The 21,475-nt window shown below is 41.1% G+C and overlaps 1 protein-coding gene across 1 annotated transcript in view; it reads right to left on the reverse strand.

The window, feature by feature from the left end:
• Positions 1-3,555: 3,555 nt before the first annotated feature.
• Positions 3,556-21,475, reverse strand: part of TBX18 (T-box transcription factor 18) — a 34,962-nt gene continuing 17,042 nt past the window's right edge. Inside the window, exons 5-8 of the mRNA XM_081000024.1 lie at positions 16,230-16,397; positions 15,536-15,600; positions 13,379-13,473; positions 3,556-7,687 (exon numbers count right to left, since the gene is read on the reverse strand). Of these exons, the coding sequence (XP_080856150.1) occupies positions 6,963-7,687; positions 13,379-13,473; positions 15,536-15,600; positions 16,230-16,397 (1,053 nt within the window). The 3' untranslated portion in view covers positions 3,556-6,962. The remainder of the gene's footprint in view (positions 7,688-13,378; positions 13,474-15,535; positions 15,601-16,229; positions 16,398-21,475) is intronic.

Here is a 21,475-nt window from a genome sequence, read left to right on the forward strand (position 1 = left end):
AGTGCCTAAAATATCGTAATAAACACAGAGCTTATATCAATAGCATCGGATTTCTCCATGTTGTATTTGTGTGTGGTTTAATTAGAGGGAAGGATCACAGGAGACGTTTGTGTCATAATGATTCTTTAAAGTGAAACCGTAGATCAAAGTTCATAGCTGCCAAATATACAACTTTCAAACTAGGCTCAAGTGCTGCTATTAATCATGGCTGCTGGAGGATTTGATGACAAAGATTAAACTGCTGTAAAGGATACTGCTGTGCATCGGATTCTTGCAACTGTCATCAAATACTCTGCCAACCATTAACAGGCCAGGAAAGCTGTCCAGAATCCATTCCTGATGCTCCACTGCTGGACTTACCTACTGTAAGCCTACACGACAGTCAGCAGCATAGGAAAAGTAGCTGCGACCACCAACTTGATTCGGCTCAGAGGTTCTCTGAGCATGAGGAAATCATCACATTGGAGACCATTGGCTCAAAGCAAGCTTGCCAGAAGCACAGTCCATTGGAGCACGGTTGTGGAAAATTTAGACAGTGTGTTCTGTTCCCAGTTCCTCGCTTCACAAGCCCAAGAAACACGGCAAGGACGATGAGTGTAGCTGCCTCATGCAATCCTACATGGATCACTTTGTAAAGCTGGTGCAACACACTGGGGTTCCTCCAGTTGCCCTTCTATTGCAGCTGCTTTGGACTACGGTTCTCATCAGTCCTGAACAGCACAGCCAATGCTCAGGCAGTTGCAGTCCATGACATCAGGGGTGCACCAGGATGGTGAAACCTACTGAAGAGAACCATTTAGTGTGCTTTGCCCCCTCTGTTGTGACTGTGTAGATTTTCTGATTACCATAGTCTACAAGAACCACCACAATAATAGTGCAAAACATGATATGTCCACAAATCTGTTTATTAGTACACCTCTTCCTCTTAAGCTGCTTTACCAAACCTGGGCAAAAATGTTAACGTTTGAGAGGGAAATAAAGTAATAGGCCAATTTGCTGAACTCTTAGAGAGGACTCTCCCCACCCTGATGTCTCTTTTCCTATTGCATAGGCGAAAGCAACTTCAAGGAAACCTTCCATTTTCTGTGACAGTCAATAATGCACACTATCCATCCCATACACTCGTGAAGCAGGGAATGGAGCGCTGCAGCATATGATAGATAGTATATTAAGGACTTGGTGATACAGGGCAGACTCAGAACAGCTACCATGGGGGATAAAGGTAGGCAGTTTATTTTTACGCCTGCCTTTTGACCAAAAGGCCCTTTGGCCCCCAAGGTAGTGCACCGACACACATATATAATTATTATGTCAGAAACAGTGCTAGGCAATAAAAGACTTGAGGAAATATTGTCAGAGCAAAGTGATCTCTGAGGAGATTCACTAGCTGCCTTCTATGAGACACATGATCATGTGTAGAAATTCCTATCAGAATCAGGCCTATTTACCCAGCGTGGGATACCTCTACTAGCTATTAATTTGTTAAATTATTTAGATACATCCCCCCTGAAATGCCCAAAGCAGCTTACTATAAAAAAATACAATTTGAAATCTACAGTCTAATATTATAACTCAGTAGTAGCGGACACAAAAAACTAAATGGAAAGATGTGTCATCAAAAGACCAGAAGTTGTGTGCTGTATATTACACTAGAGACCACAAGATCTTGATTCAGCACTTTGGGAAATGGCTCACCTTGATACTGAGGACTTTGGAGGCTGGAAAAATTGCCTTGGGGGCCAAGGCCAATTTGGGGGGCGGGGATGAAGTTTCACCCTCACCTTCAGTATTTGGTGGTTTTTTTGCAGAAGTAGATGGAATTTGCAGGTCATCATTACAAGCAAATAGGTCCAGGCTTTTTTTGTGCTGGCAATCTTTAAAGAAAAAGTTTGAGATTGGATATAGAGAACAATCTACCTGTATACCTTTATTTTTGGCAGACTTGTTTGAAATTTGCAGGCATATTCACCCTGCCTGATGGGGGGGGGGGGTTGAATCTTGCCAGATTTCAGGAGAGCTATATTTAGTGTAGGGTTTACGCCTTAGCCTTTTCTTCTCCTGAAGATATTCCGCATGACAAGAGAAGGATCAGAGCTTTCCTTCTCCAGGTTTATGAGCCCCATCTGCTCCTCACTTCCCTCTACAGCATGTAAAGAAACCATCTTCTGGACTGTTGGGTCCACTATTGGTCTCATCTGCTCAATCCATGGGAACCTAGCCTAAGTCCTTAAGTCACTGAGAATTTGAGAGCCACTGGCTACCCCCCACCTGGTTTAGCCAGGTGAAGCAATAGCTGTGTTTTCAAGGGGTTTCCAAGGACCACACATATTATAGCAGATATTTCTATTGTGGTTGCCACCATGCCATTTTCTACCTCCTCACCTCAAGTGTGGCGCAACCATCAATTACTTACATTTGCCAGTGAATCAATATATTCTGCAACATTTAAGTCAGGGGTAGCCAACATGGTGCCCTCCAGATGTTGAGGACAACTTCCATCACCACTGACCATGTTCTTGGCCTGATGTGAGCTGTGGTCTAAATCATCTGGAGAGCAGAGTAATATCTTTCCCTCCTTTTATCAGGCAGCAAAAACAGACCATATACTTGGGGGGTGCAGAGAGAGGGAGAAGCCAAGTGGAGCATGTATGTGAGTGTTAATTTTCTAGATCTGGCCGATAAACAGCTCTCATCCTATCGTCACATCTTTTGGAATGAGTTCAGGCATGTGGCAAAATAGCAAGGGTCTGTCAGGGGCTAGTTCAGCTCAGCAAGCCGTTCATTCCTGTGTTCCAAAATAAAAACGTCGCTGGTTGGCTGCCTGCATTAGACTCTTCATGTGCTCAACATTTATCACAACCTTCACCTTCAAATGACAAGAGGGGACAGATAGCAACAGGTTTAAATTTAAGCACGTAAAAGAACTCCACGTATATTTCTCACTCCGCAAGCCTACCGACTGTGTGCGTAATGACATCCAAGTGGTACTTATTTCCTCAACTTTTACACCTGGGACAAGTGTTTTGAGGGAAATGGATCGTGATGAGACCTTTAATAATGCAGCCATTACATATTCTACAGCAACATGGGGGTTTTGCTGTCTTGTGTGACTGCAAACCCCCATTCCTCTGCAACTTGCAGCTGGTTGCATTTATACCCTAATTTTAGTAGCATACTGAGACCGGATTATGAAAAAAAAAACCTCTCCCATGGTTTGCTGCATGGTTTCTTTACACCAGAATTTTCCACTGCCCATGCCTAGAAGGCTGTAGAGTCAGACCATGATTTCCTTGTACATAATTCCTGTTATGAGTTCCAATTGCCACCTCCGAAGGTAAGCTTGTACCAGGTGCTTAAGGTTTTGTTGTTTCACGCTATGTTAAAGATAGCTAAGGAGCGGGCAGTTCCACTCCTGTATTACGTTTACCATATTAAAATGTTAACACCCTGCAGGGAGAAAGTGACAGGAAGATATATCACACTGAGAGTTCCTCAAGAAGAAATGTAACACGCAATCAAAATGCACAACACTTTTCTGAAGAGGACGGCTGTAGGTTTAGGGTTGTTGTTGGTTTTAAAGGATTTTTATTTTCAAAATTTAATAAAAAGTGTTTTTAGGTACACACTTTAATATCATTTCTGTGGCTTTAAAAAACAAAATACAGCTATATATAATTACAGATATACTGCATATTTGGCATTCATTATATTCCATGAAAAGCTGGACTTTGTAATCATACACAATTTACTATGTACAGCAGGAACTGCATTTTAAGAGAAAAGGTGTTTCAATTATAATACCATGGCTTTATTAATATATGAGGGGGGAAATGTTGCAAAAAAGGCAGGATAATGGAAATCCAATAGAAATTACAAAGCAGATACTGTTATAATTGTGCATATATACCCAGGGGGTTCGGTTGTGCTGCATTTTTTTGCTACAAGACAGCATGACCTTGACCTTCATGGTCCATTTTGCCCCATCACTTCTTAGCATAGCTTCCTTTAAGGTGGCAGCATATAATTCATTTGCGTTAAAAAATTAAATATAGCATCATGTCCATTTAAGATTTTGTGTAACTTAAATATTAATGTTTTCAATTATAGCAGGATTCCTTGTAACTGTGTTGGAATCACAGAATTGTAGAGCTGATCATCTAATCCAAGCCCCTGCAATGCAGGGATCTTATTTAATATATTTTTGTTATTTGAAACTTCACTGCCTTTGTAACAGCATTCATGCAACAAATAAAACAACTGTTCAGGATATCTGACAAACTTAGAATAGAAACGTGTAAGACACTGATATGAGACATCCAAACTCAAGGAGAATCTCATCCAGAATCCTAAATTCAAATTTTGCAATTCAGATACATGTTTAACATCATTTGCGGTGCCATATTTGCTTCCACTTATTGGCACAACCATTTTTGTCATGCCAACACTTTTAGAACTACGATCCTACATTTTCAATAGGAAATCCTACTGAAACAAGCGTTTGCTGCTACAGTAAGAGGGTCCAGAACTATAAACCTAATGTGCTTTTATAACATTGTGCTTGCTGAGTGTTCACACAATATACTTCAAGATTTACAGTTATGCAGGTTAGCCGAATAGACTTCTAATGCGTGAAACATAAACCTTCACAAACCAGGTTGATATTATGGGTTTAAGGAACCATACAATATTGGCCAGGATCCAAAGAGCCGTGCATAGAACACTGTGCATATTTCCTGCCCTTCCCACTATAGCTACTCACAGCCTTCAGAAAGCCAATCTTGGAAGCTGGTGGTCTCCCCAGAGTAGGGTCCAAAGTGTTGTGAAAAGATGCTGCTGAAAGGAAACACCAGCCCTATGCACCTGTGGAAACACTTCCTCTTCATTCACAAGGCTTTTTGGATCCCAACCTCTTATACCAGAATGTGGCTTGAGTTTAAAATTGGGCACTCAAATTCAAAATACCAGGTATAAAGGATACAAGAACTTCTCAGAACTTATCTGACAAGAGCCGCTGCTTAAGTCTGAACAAATCCTATCTGCAATTGGAATAGCCAGACACAATATTTCTGGACCTGAATACTTCTACTCTCATTTCACTGCTCTGCAGATGTAAGATTGCTAAAAGGATAACGAACAGTTTATTCTGCAGTTGCAGTTCTAGTATTCTATATAGCACAGCGGTGTAGTTATTTTAATTGTGTCTTGTTGATGTTTTTCTTCCTTTTAAGGTCTACGGGCAAAACAAATATTCAGAAAACAATCAGGAGAAAAAAATTATAATCAAGTGTTTGTTGGGATGGGGGCAGGGAAATGCTAAAGTTTTGTGTATTGAAGGGGAACAACTGTTGCCCATGGTGGTGCAAGCAGAAAATGTGTACAGTTTAGGTTTCTTACCCCACTACTAGAAACATCATACTTGTAGGGTTTCGAAGAGGTTATAAGAAATGTACACTGCTGCTTCTGCACATCTACTGAAGCATGGCCATTTTTCCGTTCTGACTGAAGCTCCTTGCATTACACCAGTTGCCAGTGTCACCACAAGATGTGGCAGAAGTCTGTCAACACACTGCCAGGCACTGTCCCTGGAAAGAAGAGGCTTCAGATGACCCAAATCTACGCAGTATGTTCTTCTGCTCTTGGGAACACACTCAAAACAAGCTAGCAGTAAGGTTTACAGTGTAATATCATGAATGTCTACTCAGAGGTAAGCACCACTGTGCAGTGGGGCTTCCTTGTAGAAAAGGGTGTACCACATAGGATTGCAGCCTTAGCTATACTGTGACAAAGGTGTGTGAGCAAATGATTTGTAGAACTACTGAAACAGAAAGGGTGATTTTCCACAGCACCCTACCCTGGAGTGGATGGTGGGAAATAGTAGTGATGCTTACTTGACGCCCCAGCAGGTAGATCATTGCTGCTTACCAGGAGGGAGGGGCAAGGCAGCAGGCAGGTCACTGGGCAAATGCAATGGAGGAGTCAATATGGTGTTCCTGCTGATACAAACTGCAGAGTGCCAACCTGCCTAGCACCTTGCCCCTCCACTTCTCCTTCCTCTTAAGCAACAGTGACCCACCTACCAGCTCAGGCAAGTGCCACCCTCCCTCTCCACCATTCTGCTACTGTTCCTAACACCATTCTTAAATAGAAAGCTTATGGAAATATGTAGAAGTCCTGCCTTGTCTTTTCTATTTGCAAACATATATTTAATATTTTAAAATATAAAAATCTCTATCATCTTTATACTCTCTTCACATGGAGCAAGCCTCCTTTAAATTCATTCTGTACAGAAAAATAGGCTGTGTTGCCTGTTCCAATGCTTAATTTAGGTCGTTGTCTCTTCATAGTGCGCGCAAAGCAATGGTGTGCCCATGATAAGCCAGATACACCACAAAGATTGAGAAGGGAGATCATCCTGTCCCTTTATTTAGAAAATTTGACAGACTTCTGAACGAAGCCTAATGCAAGCCCACATATGGTTATTATCTCTCTTACAACAGAGAAGTAATGCGTGCATTGTGGCACCAGCACGTTGTGGTAAGAACGCTTTAAGGACAGCTGTTACCAAATGGTAGTTATATATATTTTAAAAGTGTTTTTTGTTTCATCTAAATCAGACCTGAGTGTTGTTTTGTTCTTTAAAGAGGGAAAGATGTGGGGGGAAAGAGTGCTGCAGGATGCCCTTGTTAATTTGTTGCATATGGCCAAACGTGTTATAAAATGAAGTCTATTGCTACCAGGAAACTAAATGGGCTGCTCTGCAAACAAACTCGGCTTAACTCTGAACACGAGCACATATTCAAATATCTGCCGATAGGCAAGTCAAAAGATTAAGTCAAACTTCCCTTGATGACTTTTTTTTTTTAAGCATAAACACCTTACTAGGCACATTAATCACCTTAGCATAATCCCGAAAAGGAAATACATTGTAGAAACCAATGTACTTTTGTTTTAAAAAGGCTTTATCAAACCATATGTGCAGATACTTGAGATGATGACAGCGTTAAGCTTCCTAGGGTCCTGGAGTCAAAGAAATTCTGCTGCCCCCCGCTGCTAAGTAAGTGCACTCCTTCTACAGGGGGCAACATCTGCCGATCGGTCATGGTTCCACTTGGCGACGACCCCAAGAAACTTCCTTGGGAAGAAACGATTTTCTCAGGACTGGCAGCCAGTTTGGGGGACGTGGAGAAGTTGTATCCGTACAGAGCACAGGGGCTGTGCAGCCTGAAAGTGTTGTAGGAACTCTGGTGGGTTTGATTTGCAGCGAAGGCGTTGCCCGACGGCGAGGGCATGATATACTGCAGCTGCGGAGACATCCCTGAAATCTGCATCGATAAGCCTGTCTGAGGGCAGCCGAACGCATCGCCATCGCTGCCTGCCACAGGCATGTTCACGGTCGAACTGCCCGACACACCGACATAGGAGGGAGTCCTTGGGGTTGCAAAGGTCTCGCTGGATTGGTTTGTAAGCCTGTTGTAGGTTTCGGCCAAGGAAGTGCTGTATCTGTTAAGGGCCAGACCGGAACGGGCACAAGCTGTGTAGTCAGCTGGAGCGAGGCTGCAGAGCTGGCTAGTGTTGGGAGCAAGGTGGAAGGCAGGAGAAGAACAAGGGGACCCCGGGAGCAGGTGGGGGTGAGTGGTTGGTACTCCGTTTCCGGTTCCCTGGAGCAAAGTAGAAGAGCCAGCGTTTCCTAGAAGAAAAAACATATCCAAGTATAAAATGGCATCCTAGGAAAAGAGAATTATTTATTACATACATATTCGAACCTCAAGGTGGCTTAAATAGGATTACACTCTTTTCTTTTGACAAAACCCCTGTAAGGTAAGTTAGACTGATATAGATCTGTTGAAACTTCCTGGCTAATGATGGATTTGAATCCAGATTTCCCCCCTTCAAATGGTACATCTACAGTACAACTATACCTTAGGACATAAGTATTAAAGTTACTTTCGTTGAAGGCAAGCCATTTCCACCCGCCCCCCTGCAGATCCACATATTTCTACAATACAATTCTCAAACAGCAATACTGAAGCTCCAAGCAAGATGACTGATAATAAGCAACGGAAGAAGGGTCCTGCTGGATCACACCAATCTACTTCAGCATATTCTTCTCACAGTGGCCAACCAGAGGTCTCTGGCAAGGCCACAAGGAGGACAACCTATGGGTCCCAGAAATTGGTATTTGGAGGCATAGTGCTTCTGGCCTTTCTCACAGATATGGTTAGCCTTATCCATGAACATATCTAACTCCTTCCAAACATCATCCAAGATGATGGCCGTCGCTACATCTTGTAGGAGCAAATTCCATAGTTTAAAAATGGGAAAAGTTCTGTGTGCCCCGAACCTTCCAGGATTCAGCATCTTTGGGTGGCTCAGGTACTATGAGAGAGGGAGAAAACCTCTCTGTTCATACGATACACCGCTTTAAGTCCACTAAAGGCAAGGTGGCCAGTGGACTGCAGTAAGTTTTTGTTTAGTAGAAGCTTTCCCCCCAGGGGTAGCATGCATTTAAAAAAATATATACATATAGAAGAATCCATGAATCCAAATAGCAATGTAATCCAAATGATTACTATTCAGGTACACCGCTTAGAAATTCTAATGGTTAAGTGGTATACAAATGTCATCAATCAATCAATCAATCCTGAGGCTGGAGTGTTTGTTGAGCAGGGTCACGGAGCTGCCCAACTCTTGCTAGTCACACCATTTCACACTGCTACAACTATGATGCATTTATAGGGTTGGGTGGCTTTCATGGTGCTTCTCAGCACAATCCTACACACACACACACACACAGACACACGTGATTGGACTGGGGGGGGGAGTTTCCACTAAACAGAAACTGACTGCAGTCCACTGACCACATTGCCTTTAGATTGGTATACAAGTCATTAGCAAGATGTTGTCAGTCTCCTCCCCTTGTGCAGTACTGCTGGCTAGTTTTGGAGCTCTGTGCTGACTCCAATCTGTAGCCACTCTGATATCTATTTTTAGCTCACATGTGTAATTCATACCAAGGTGTGTTTACATGGGTTCTGCTAGGTAACCTGCCCTTGAGCAAACTTTCCGAGTCTTCTTCCAGCCCAATCAGCTCAATTTTACTTGGCCTCAGCTGGTGAATTTTGAAGTTCAACACTGAGTGCCCATTCACAGGTGACACATTTATTGTTGCTAAGGACAGTTCTTTTTGGGAGAGGGGAATCCAGTGGTTTTGGGAGGTGGCAGAAATTATTCAGAGGGGGACACTTCCTATGGCAGTGGTGGGTACTTTTTTGTTTTAATTTACTTTTTTAAAGCCTTAACTCCACTTGCATCTGTCCACGTCTGCCTTAGGCTACACTTTGTATCAGCTATGCAAAGTCACATGAAGCACTTAGAACTAATTACATGAACATGTTTTTCTCATTAATTTTGGAATCCGGATCAGTGCATCTCATAAGGAGGAGTCAAAGGTCCTTTCCCAAGTCCCAATGCCTGGGCAATTAGAATTTTTTCCCCCTATTTCTTTTAAAGACCACAGGACACCGGTACACTCTCTAAAGGGGATGTCAAGCCAAGAAGATGGGGAAGTGTATCATATGGAAGAGTTTTCTTGGGCTCTCTTTCTAATGCTAAACACCTGCTAACACCAGCTTGTGTGGCCCTAAGCAAGAGGAGGAAATACAGAGAAGATTCTTTTTTACAAAGCCATACATAGCTAGTAGGAAACTTATTAAAATGGTATCACTCTTCTAACTCTACTCCTTTAGGTATTTAGGAGGGGTATTTATTTTACATCACCATAATCCCTGGCAATTAATATGGAATGAAAAACACCAAGCAAAGTCCTAAGGGACATCTACATCAGTATCTCTATAATGCAGATTTCAGATCCAAAACTAACTTCCTATCAAAAAAATACTTCTGGCACACTCATTTTCCCCACATAGTTTTCACAAAGTTGAATCACCCTGGAGTTTTTGCCTATGCTTATATTCTAGTGCTGCATTTTTATGGAAATTCTGAAGCAAATGATTTTAGAAGAAGAAAATAACTTCTTGCCTTATTGTCTATTATTTTGCTGTTGCTGAATATATCTCTGAAATGACTTAGCATGGAAAACAGAAGATTGGCATTCTGGTTATGTTAAAGACTAGAGCATTGTCTTTAAAAGGTGTTGGGGTGGTTGTTACAGGGCTAAAGAGTATACGTATGTATATATGTGGGTGTGGGTGTGTATACCACAAATTATCTTGACATGCTCTGGGACTGACACGCTATCAACAAAAATGTCTGGTGCCAAAACAGCTATCAACAAAAATGTCTAGCCAAAGTTACCATTTTCAAGTCACATTAATTTTGATGAGGAAAAAATTGAATGTATGCTAGGTTAATGCAACATTTGTTGCATATAGGGTTGGGTGAATATGCCAATTTTGGTTTCTCTCTGTTTCACGTTTTCCCATCTTCAGTTTTTAACAGGTTGTGGCTCTTTTATATAAAATAAAATCCATATGAATATTTATCAGCATTATAGTACTAATTCTGCCCAATAGTCACATTTTTGCCAGGCAACATTTTGCCCTTAAAATATTGCATTCTGGTATGTTTAGAATCATAGAATCATAGAGTTGGAAGAGACCACAAGGGCCAAATAGGTACATTTTTGTGGACATTTTACCCATGTATATACGTTTTTCTACGCATTACTTGACTGGAGAACTGCACTGCAAAATTCATAGAAAGGGCTTTGTAAGATTTGCAATACATCAGTTTTTGCAGTTTACTGAAGACACATTTACTAAAGTTGAACTTTCAGCTCAGACCCGTTTTTTAAGTAAATGTGTAATATCTGAATTACGTAGCAATTCAGGCTTAGAATTGGCAAAGTTTCATAATTTGTTCCACTAGCCAGCAAGCTAAGCAGGACATACTAAATTGAGAATGTTAAAACCAGAGTGAAATAATACTGACTCTCACACCTAATCATAAATGAAACAATAAAAATTAAAATATCAATCAGGAATTGTTTTGTTTGCATCTTGAGTCAACTGCTGGCAAAATAAAGGTAACCTTATATCTTCCCCTTCTTGTGGGAGGTAAGTGGCTCAATATGACTAAAGGCTGACACCCATGACAAAAAAACTAACCCAAAGCACATGGAAAACTCCAGGCACGGTACAAGTTACTAGTGCAGTGAAGCAGTGCTGACTTCTCCCAGATCAATTTTCAGCATTTGGTATGGACAGCAATTTTTCCTGCTCATCTCATCATGTTCTGAACATTAATCCAGGGATGCCTCTAATGAACTCTGAACATACCATTTGCTTAGGGCCAGTTTAGCTTTTTCACTGTTTTGTTTAACTGAAGAGGCTCTCAAAATATACAAATGGAGACTGGAAATCCATGGTTAATTTATTTGTGTTTTTATTCTACCCTTCCATCTAAGAAAGCTCAGACTGGTAAATATGTCTTTCCCCGCCCCCACTGCCGCCTTTTAGTTCTTACAAAAACCCTGAGGACAGTTGACAGAGGTTAGGGTAAAAGAGAGCGAGCAACTGGCCAGGCTCACCCCGTAAGGAGAGGTTTGAATCTGCATCTCCCCAAGTTCAGCACTAGCCTAGCATCACAAATTGGGTGAACCACATCTGTATATTCACAAATTGGGTGAACCACATCTGTATACCTGTAGGTCCCAATTACCTACTGTCCCTTTTTCCTTCTTTCTGTTTAGTTTCAGATTAAAAACTGCTTTTGGGCAGAGACCTGAATTATTTATTGTAGAATACTAGTATATAAGTAAGTAAAAGTATAGATCCCATACCCGCCCCCAGAAGTGTGAGGTGCTTAGCATTTTACAATGGAGCAATGAAGCCTGGGATTAAGTTGCATATACCTGGCTTTCTTGTACCACCACAGCTGTAGCTGTAGCTGTAGCTGCAAGTATCAATTGAAGAGGCAATTGCAAGACAGAGATGGAAGAAACCCTGACATACTAGATCCATTGTGCAGGGCAGAGAGAGACTTCTTGCACCAGGTGTAAATAAGTCCACAAGGCTTCAGTGGCTAGCTTTCTGGGCTGTTTTGGATGACTTGCACCAACTTTCCCATGCCTGGCATCATATGCTGTCAGGCCCAGGAAAAATTGTTACTTGCAAAAGAAGAATCAGGAGTGCAACTGAAGTGTGCTCCCAATTCTTCCTTTGCAACTGCAGCTTGAATGTTAAATCTCGTAATATCATATGTCAGGTGACTGACATGTGGATGAGGACACCCAAGTGTCAAAGTGGCCCATGGAGGGTTGGCCACTTCTGGTACCCTACCCCTGAAGTAGATGGGACACACTGCAAGTCATGCTGTTTCTGATTATCGCCATAACTGTAGCCTTACATTTATATGACTTGCAGCTAAGCTAGCCATGGCTTGAGATGAGGTTACGTGCAAAAATGCAATTGGCATGGACCATTTTTTGGTGGCTTAAATAGCCGCTAAGGAAAAGCATGCAAACCTCAGAGATGTATGAGGTGGCCAGGAAAGGGAGAAGTTCTCTTCCTGCCACAGTCCAGAGAAAAGTCCTCTCCTAGAAGGTACTATTTGCATTTCAAGAAACATTTTCACCAGCTGCCATGTACATAATGTGACTGCTTGACTCTAGTTTGGCCCACATGTCAAGAGTGATGCATGAGCACATCAGTTAGTAAGCCCCGCAACATGGATTAATAATTTTGAAATTAAATTATAAGAGTAAAGGTAAAGGTAAAGGGACCCCTGACCATTAGGTCCAGTCATGACCAACTCTGGGGTGGCGGCGCTCATCTCGCTTTATCAGCCGAGGGAGCCGGCGTACAGCTTCCGGGTCATGTGGTCAGCATGACTAAGCCGCTTCTGGCGAACCAGAGCAGTACATGGAAACGCCATATACCTTCCCGCCGGAGCGGTACCTATTTATCTACTTGCACTTTGACATGCTTTCGAACTGCTAGGTTGGCAGGAGCAGGGACCAAGCAACGGGAGCTCACCCCGTCATGGGGATTCGAACTGCCGACCTTCTGATAAATTATAAGAGTACAAGCTATATTTATGCCCATAACAGTGAAAAGAGCACTGTTATTATATTTAGGCTGAAGTCCTATACACACTTGCCTAGGAGTAAACCCCATTACACTCTATGGAGTTTACTTCTGAGGATGCACAGAATTGCATTGTTAATGATAATCACAGATTTTTTTTCATGTATGAAATTGCTGGAATTGCTGAGTATTGTATTATTGTGCCATTGTGTGATTAAAGATGAAATCTGTTCAAATCAATGTAAATTTTTCCAATGACCAAAATGGGAGGAAGACTGCACCCTCAGTGAGTAATCGTTAGCATTCTTCAGGTTCCCAAGTGAGATTCATACCTTGTTTTGAGATCCCAGGTATATCTTCAAATGTAAGTGTCCTCAGTGAAGGTCTCCAGAATGCATAAGACTCTACTAAAGCTTCTAATCCCATCCTATACAACATAACAAAATCATGAGTTGAATAATAATTTCTTATTATATTTCACAGTGCTTTATGATTGCGCTCTCTCTCTCTGTCTCACACACACACACACACACACACACATAGTAGAAGTATTACATTAAAACAATCTGGTTCCAAGACAATATTTTCAACCAAACAGCAGCCAAGCTGTGGTTGTTTGAACCTCACAGCCATTTGCAATAAACTTGCTTGTGACCCGCAAAGAATATGCCAAAGACACATGATTTTGGCTTTCTTCCTTGTTGCTGCTGCTAAATCAAATATTTTAAAAGCTAAAAATACATTAAATTCTTCCTGAATGTTGCGTCTTTATGTAAGCACTTGTTGAAATTGCCAGAATGTCCATTTGCTATCTTTTACATAGAGGCAAACAACAACAACAACAGTTTTCCCGACTCAATAGATCAACATAGTCATAGAAAAGAATGGGACCTGGATCTCTTTTGAGAACTATGAACAGGCATGCTGAGAGTTCTCAGACACATTCTTTATACATTTGATATAAACGTTTTCTCTTGGCCAACATATGCTTCCCCAAACCCAAATATTTACAATTATTTAGTAAATAAATTTATACCCTGCCTTTGTGGGAAACTTTCATTCCAAGTAGGCTCTCTTTGAAAACAGATTAATAATAATATAATAACCAATGTATTTAAAACCAGAAGCATAAAACCACAACACAAAACAACTTCACCCAGCAATAAATAGCCTTTTTAACAGTGCAATCCATAAAACTATAAAATCATAAAAAGAGCAAAATCAGAATAACCGCAGCCCAATTAAAATACTTACCATTATTAAAAGGAGTAGTAATTAAATAATTTTTAAAGCCCACTTAAAAGCCTGCACAGATGGCACATGTGAGTTAAGTATACAAGTTTTAAACTATTTTTGAATTTTATAGAGCTGGGGGAAGTCCAAAAAGTGGCAACCAAAATGATAAATGGTTACTTGGAACACATTTCCTATGAGAAGAAGTTAAAGGATTTTTAGTCTGATAGAAAGATGATGGCAGGACAGGCATGGTAGAGGTTTAGAAAATTATGAGTGATGTGATAACAGACATATTGTTCAATTTCTCTAATACACCTGCAGCTTGGGGCTCTCTCAATTAAACTGATTGGCAGTAGACATTGGACAGCCAAGACAAAACACAACACTTCTTCATACAATGCACAATTAACTTATGGGATTTGCTTTCTTTGGAAAGTTAAATCAAGATGGGAATTGCATTTCAGCACAGCAGTTGAAAGCAGTCCAATGACGCTGCTTCTCTAAGGTTTTGTTGCCAGAAACACTGAATAAATTTTGCAGGAAAGAGTTACAGAAGTATTAGCTAAATGTGATTTAAAAAATAGTCTGCCCCCGCCCCGTGCTAATGGAGGCTTTTCATTTGTAGTTAAAGTAGAGATAAAAGCCCACCTCCTGGAGGAGCGTAGCCAAGGTGATAATTTATACAAGATGCTTTCAATCATTTTCACATTTTACCGCCATTCCAATTTATATTACCAAATGGCCAATTTTCTTTAACTAAAGCAATCATATTTTTCTCCTGAAGTACTTAAGAAAGAGAAATGTTCATATCCCCCAAGTAAAGATTTTTATAGGATCATTTTCTATGACCTATGTGAAGAATCTAAGCTATTCTCAAGAATATAAATTCTAACTTTGCAAGTGTTCAACAGGAAGAGAGAGCTTTTAAAGCACAAAGCCATTGCTTCTCTTACAAAACAATTTATTTTAAAGCCAGCATTTGCTTTGGGTTAGCAAACCTGTGATACAAAAGTGATTCAAATTTGCATTGTAGATTTTACGTTCCAAATCTCATAAAATCTCATTAAAGCAATGCAACAAAAGGACATGCCAAAAAAAACTAATGCACACAGCACTCTCTCCTGTCATAAGCAAGGCATTATACAAAAGGAAGTGCAAAGTATTCAGTGAAATTTCTCTAAAGCATTTAAAACAGTCTAGCCCCATCATCAACAGCAAGAGTTCTGTAAATTGCAAGGTGTTCCAAAGCTCACCTGTTGCGTCCAGAATCTCTAAATCCTTTGGCAAATGGATTCCTATCAATCTTGAGTCGGGTAATCTGTAAGGGCAACAGAATATGCTGATAATGAAGGTCCAGAGATATAAACAAGTACATCTTAGAAGCCACTCTGTTGATACTGAATGTCTGCTGCATTGCTAAATCACAACTATATTTCAAAGCACTAAGATGCTATTAAATAATTTGAAACAGGGATTCCCACAGTGTGGCCCATAGGACCACCAACGGTCCATGGCGTGTCTGCATTAAATACTCATGTTGTTATTTAATCGTATTTGTATTGACTCTTGTATTTTTATAATATATTTTTACATTACAATTTGCATTCTATGAAATGCTAATTGTAATACAATGAAATGCAATATAAGAAATAAAAGAAGCAGCAAAAAAAATAATACAATTAAAATAATACCATGCCTAGTACGGCATGTTATAATTGCTACAACAGGCAGAAAAAATCATCAAGTGATCTGCCAAGAACATCAGTAATTCTGAAGTGGTCTGTGAGGGGGAAATTGTTTGGGACCTACTAGCTTAATAGACATTAGATGGTTTTCTTTCTCACCTAGTGTCAAGACAGAGGTTCCTTCTTCCCCAGCCATTTGCTTGTAATTAAATGAAAATCCAGTAAATCAGGAGCATTAAAAAGGAAGGAGAGCAAAAGTTACCTGTTGGTTCTGGTATGCCGTGACAGTTGTGAAAACAGTTTCAGGAAAGGAGAATGCCTTCACTCCTTCTCCCGAAGGAATGGGTTTGACTGGGGAGAGGTCATCCCCACAGTCCTTCCGAATGACATGGACACGTGGCTGATATTTGTGCATAGAATGGAGGATAATCTACATCAAAAAGAAAGAGAGAAAGAATGGGGTTTGCAAGAAAAGACTCCCTGTTTCTTCTATGCCAGTATTTTAAACACTTCCTGTTTTGTTCTGAGGACTAACTAAAGGCAATGTGGCACATCTCAAAACTGGTCTTATACCTGATATTCGTCAGCTACTCTTGGAGCCTTTTTCGGCAAAAGAGCAAGGGAAAAATGCTTTAAAGAAATAAATAAGCAACCTCAAAATTAGCCTGGCTTCAGTTCAACAAAGTGCCCATGAGAGTTAGTTTTGTAACCATGTTACCAGAGGCTAAAGGGGAACCTATGTGGCCAGATTGCAGATGGATTCCCTCCAGATCTGTCCGAAGCCTTTAAAAAGTACTCTGGAACTTTCTGTTTCTTGAATCATGAAGAAATATGAAAACTCAACCGCTGAATACGCCCAACATATAAATAGTTACAAAGAATATTAGTTACGTTTTGTTTTTCATGCATTGCATCTACACAATATTTTAATTCTTTTATTTAAATCCTTACTACTGTTATTATTGAAATATGTAGCATGGATATATTTACAGAAGGACAGCCAAACACTGGCCATGGACAGAGCAATCCTATACTGCAATTATACCAGCTAGCAAAGGGCGATGGGGATACACCATCACTATGTAGGCCCAACAGCTGCTGTATCCAATATGAGCTCAGCCCAGGAGGGGAATGGGAAACATGATAGAAACATTTTAAAAGGCCTCAAAAATGCCCTTGGCAACTCCACCAATGGCTGCCAGTTCCCAGGATGGGGCAGAGATAACACCCGCCAACTGCACAGAAATGAAAGGAACAAAGCCAACCCACCACGACTGATCTGGGGGCATGGCCACCAAACCACCACAGCATAGAAGCAAGTGCCCAGCTTTCCCTACAGGAAAAAGGTTCAAGTCCCCAAACACAAAGCTTGCCATGAGCTCAGAACTCTCAGCCCCTTTCTTGTGATGCAGGGTTTTGGAAGAGCTAAAGAATGAATACTGCATAGGCTGAGAGACACCAAGATGCAATCACAAGTGGCCGAGACCAACATCTGTCAATCTAATAAATTGTATCCTCCTTTTATCCCATTATCCCTGCCAAGATATCTGGTTACCAAATGCTAAAATGAGGATAGCCTTTACACAGGCAAGACTAAACGTCCTTTCATTAGCAGATTGGACAGGCCAACATAAAGGAGTTCCTAAGAAGGATAGAGTTGTGGCTGCAACTCTATATCAGTAGAAGACATAACTCATATACTCCTTGAGTGCCCTTTCTATGACGATTTCAGAAAGAATTATATCCACCCATGCTAAGATCGCAGAAGGGAAGGTTCTCTCCCTCTCCCTCTCTCTCTCTTTTTGCTGTCCGATGTTGAGAGAGATATACCCTTTAGAACAGGGGTCAGCAACCTTTTTCAGCCGTGGGCCAGTCCACCGTCCCTCAGACCATATGGTGGGCCAGACTATATTTTTTTTGGGGGGGGGGGGTATGAACGAATTCCTATGTCCCACAAATAACCCAGAGATGCATTCTAAATAAAAGGACACATTCTACTCATGAAAAATACATGCTGATTCCCGGACTGTCCACGGGCCGGATTGAGAAGGCAATTAGGTTGCCTACCCCTGCTTTAGAACATCTAAATTTCTTGTTACACAAATCTGTAAAGCCTTAATAAAACTTGAGGGGGGAACGGGAAATGATTTATCCACTAGGGGTCGGGGAGTAGAAATGTCAACTGTGATTAGTAGCAGTATTCCTGTTGTTGTTGTTGTTGTTGTTGTTGTTGTTGTTGTTGTTGTTATTATTATTATTATTATTATTTTATGTGTGTAATGGCTGCTTGCTAAACACAATAAACCAAAAGAAAAAGAAAAGGGAAACACAATGCTGTTGACCACAGTCACCTCAGGACCCAAGTAGTTTCTCCCTAGGAACCCACAGGACCAATCCGCACCACCCAAGTTCACCTGATAGGCTAGGGCAGTGTAAGGTATCCTGGCAAGTGATGTAACTGGTGCTTTGCTGGTGGAGTGGGGCTTTGCCAAATCCTAAAGCTCCACACCAAGTTCAGCTGCACTATAGGATCGCACTTAAGGCATACCTCATTCTAGAGAGCAAGCAGAAAGAACTTCCACTTGTGCAACAGGCCTGATTGTCCTCTCCTCCTTTCCAGAAACCCTTTGAACACCCTCAAATTCTGATCCAATGGGTTGGGGGACCCTCTTAAGCAGATTATGCAGGACAAGGGAGCTGATGGAGGAAATGAGAGGAAGGTGGCATCCTATCGTGTAAGTAGAAGGAACACTGGATTCCACCCAGAGAATGAAGAACGACCATTGTTCATTTGTATATTTGGGTTCGTCTACATGTAGGCATATGGTGATAATCACTGAGGCTGAACAGAACAAAAGCTAGCTAAATGGCCCCAAAAATGCTTAGTTACCTTGTTTAAAACTGGAAGTAGAAAGAGCAAGAGAAGATTTCAAAGAGGATCAGAAATGTTTGCATTGACACTGTATAGAAGACAGTTTTGGTTAACCAGAGTCCTGAAAGAAATAATTAAAACTGGAAATGCTTTGGACTAAATAAAACATTTCCAGTGAATCTGTGAGGTCTCCTCTCTCGTTCCTGAATTAGCAACTTCCGCTCTTTCCTTCTCCAATTCAAAACGAGTCACATGCAATGAAGCAAATGCCTAAATATTTTCATAATGCTGTATGAATCATGATTTTCAAACTCACTTGGAGAAAGCTTTGCGTTCATTCTATGTTACATATGAATTGACTGTGAATAGTTCAGAATCAAAAACATTAACTATTACTTTTGGAAGCCCATGGGGACATTATATATAAACAGTTCCATGGGCACCAGGCAATAGAAAATCTAATTAAAAAGGAGGGAATTTTTTAATTTCCTGTTTCGTTATTAGCCACAGAATACTAAATTCAGCAGCGCATGTCATCCTTCGCGCTGCCCTCCTTTTTTGGCATCACAATGAACGCCAAATACCATGAAACCTAATTACCCAAATAAAAGAAAGCCTTTTCCATCTGAAAAAAAAAGAGGTATTGTCTATCTGAGATGCTTTTATATGAATTAATTCCTCACTGGGGAACATGACACTGTTTTGGATAAGAAACTTTCTGGATACTTGAACTTTCGCTAGACTGAAGTCAGACTATTACATCAGAAGAAAACCAAAAAGCATGCTTAGGTAAAATCTCCCTACTTCTGCACCTAATACAGAGCAAGATACAAGAAAGCTTTCTGCTGGGTTAAATATTACATTTTGAGAAAGGTTCTGATCTTTACGTTATGCTTTGTTAAAGGACCCTGAAAAGTAAAAAATTATGCTGCAGTCCTGAACACACTGGCTTCGACCCAGCGTGCCTTTTTGTGTATTGTCACATTCACACCATGCATATTATTATTCTTATAATTATTATCATTTATACCCCACTTTTGCCCCCCCCAAGAAGCTCAAGGTGGCCTAGACGGTTCTCCCCCTCCTCATTTAACCCCCACAATGACCTTGTGAGGTAGGTTGGGCTGAGAGGCAGTGACCAGCCCAACGTCACCCAATGACCTTCATGGATGAACACGGATCAGACTGCTTGTCGACACAGGGCCTCTTTGGCATTTTTTGAATAAGAAAAAAAACTAGAAGGGGCAGGGGATATATATATATATCCCATTCCTTTCCCCCAAAGGATGATATCATCTAAGTAAGTGTATGTAGTGGGGAGAGAGAAGGAAACATGAGATGGAGAGAAGCAGGCTGCAGTTTTCTGAGTGAGAGATGAATGAATACAGTGGTACCTTGGTTTAAGAACAGCCCTGTTTACAAACTATTCGGTTTATGAACTCCGCAAAACCGGAAGTAGTGTCCCAGCTTGCAAACTTTACCTCGGTCTGAGAACGGAAGCCGAATGGTGGAAGGGCACCGGCGGCGGGAGGCCTCATTAGGGAAAGTGCGCCTCGGTTTAAGAATGGTTTCAGTTTAAGACTTCTGGAACGGATTAAGTTCGTAAACCGAGGTACCACTGCTTCGGGAGCTGTCTCTCTCTGGATAGATTCTATGGGGCAGTGGGGCACTGTTGCTTTGTACCTCACCTACAATAAAGGACAGTGTGGTGCATCACTGCCACTCACCTGACCTCTCGCTGGTCGTATCACTGCTGCTTGCCAGGAGATGGAAGGGCAAGGCAGCAGGGAGGTTGTTACGGTGCAAATGGACTGGCAGGAGTGCCAAATTGACTTGGCCAGTGTGTTAGCACCATGCCAACCTCCCCAATGTGTTGTCCCTCCCTCTCCTGGGAAGCAGCAACAACATGACCGACCAAAGAAAGGTCCCATGGCTGGTGGCAGCACACCATCCTCCACCACCACCACTCACCTATGCATATTTGCAAATGAACTCAAATACTAAAAAACGTATAGCAAATTATTTTGAAACAACGCCAAACCTAGGAAAACGTTGCATCTCTGGAATTTCTCACTGCTCAGGGAAGTGGAGAGCAGATAGCTTTTATCTTCACTATGAAATTCAGCAATAGGAGATGAATTCCCTGACTGAGGTTGCAACTCTATACACGTTTACGTGGAAATAATCCTTATCGAACGCAGTGTCTAAGCATAGCGTTGTGCTGTAAAACACACTGAATTTTTTCTTACACTGATACATGATATAAATGATATAATGCAAGATTAGAAAATCAGCTGTGCGTGGCCTGATGGATTCCAAATCCAAAATTACAAAGAGCTTCTATTAAAGCATACAACATTTTTAAAGTGTTTGTAAAGCACCTGTAAAGCTAGATTTCACCATCACTTTCATAGCATCAAGAACCAGTCCCCCACACCTACAGTTTTACAGACAGGCAATCTTTAGTAAACTTCAGATTTGAGTACACAGAAATGTGCACACAGACACACACACACACACACACACACACACACACGATAATTTTGGATTAGCAACAAAGACAAGAGAGAAATATATTGTGAATCTTTGTGTTCCCTCTTCTACTTCTCATTCCAATGTTCCTGTCTTGTAGCATA

Source organism: Podarcis pityusensis (genome assembly GCF_964106645.2).
Source record: "Podarcis pityusensis genome assembly, chromosome: 3".
NCBI classification, from domain to species: domain Eukaryota; kingdom Metazoa; phylum Chordata; class Lepidosauria; order Squamata; family Lacertidae; genus Podarcis; species Podarcis pityusensis.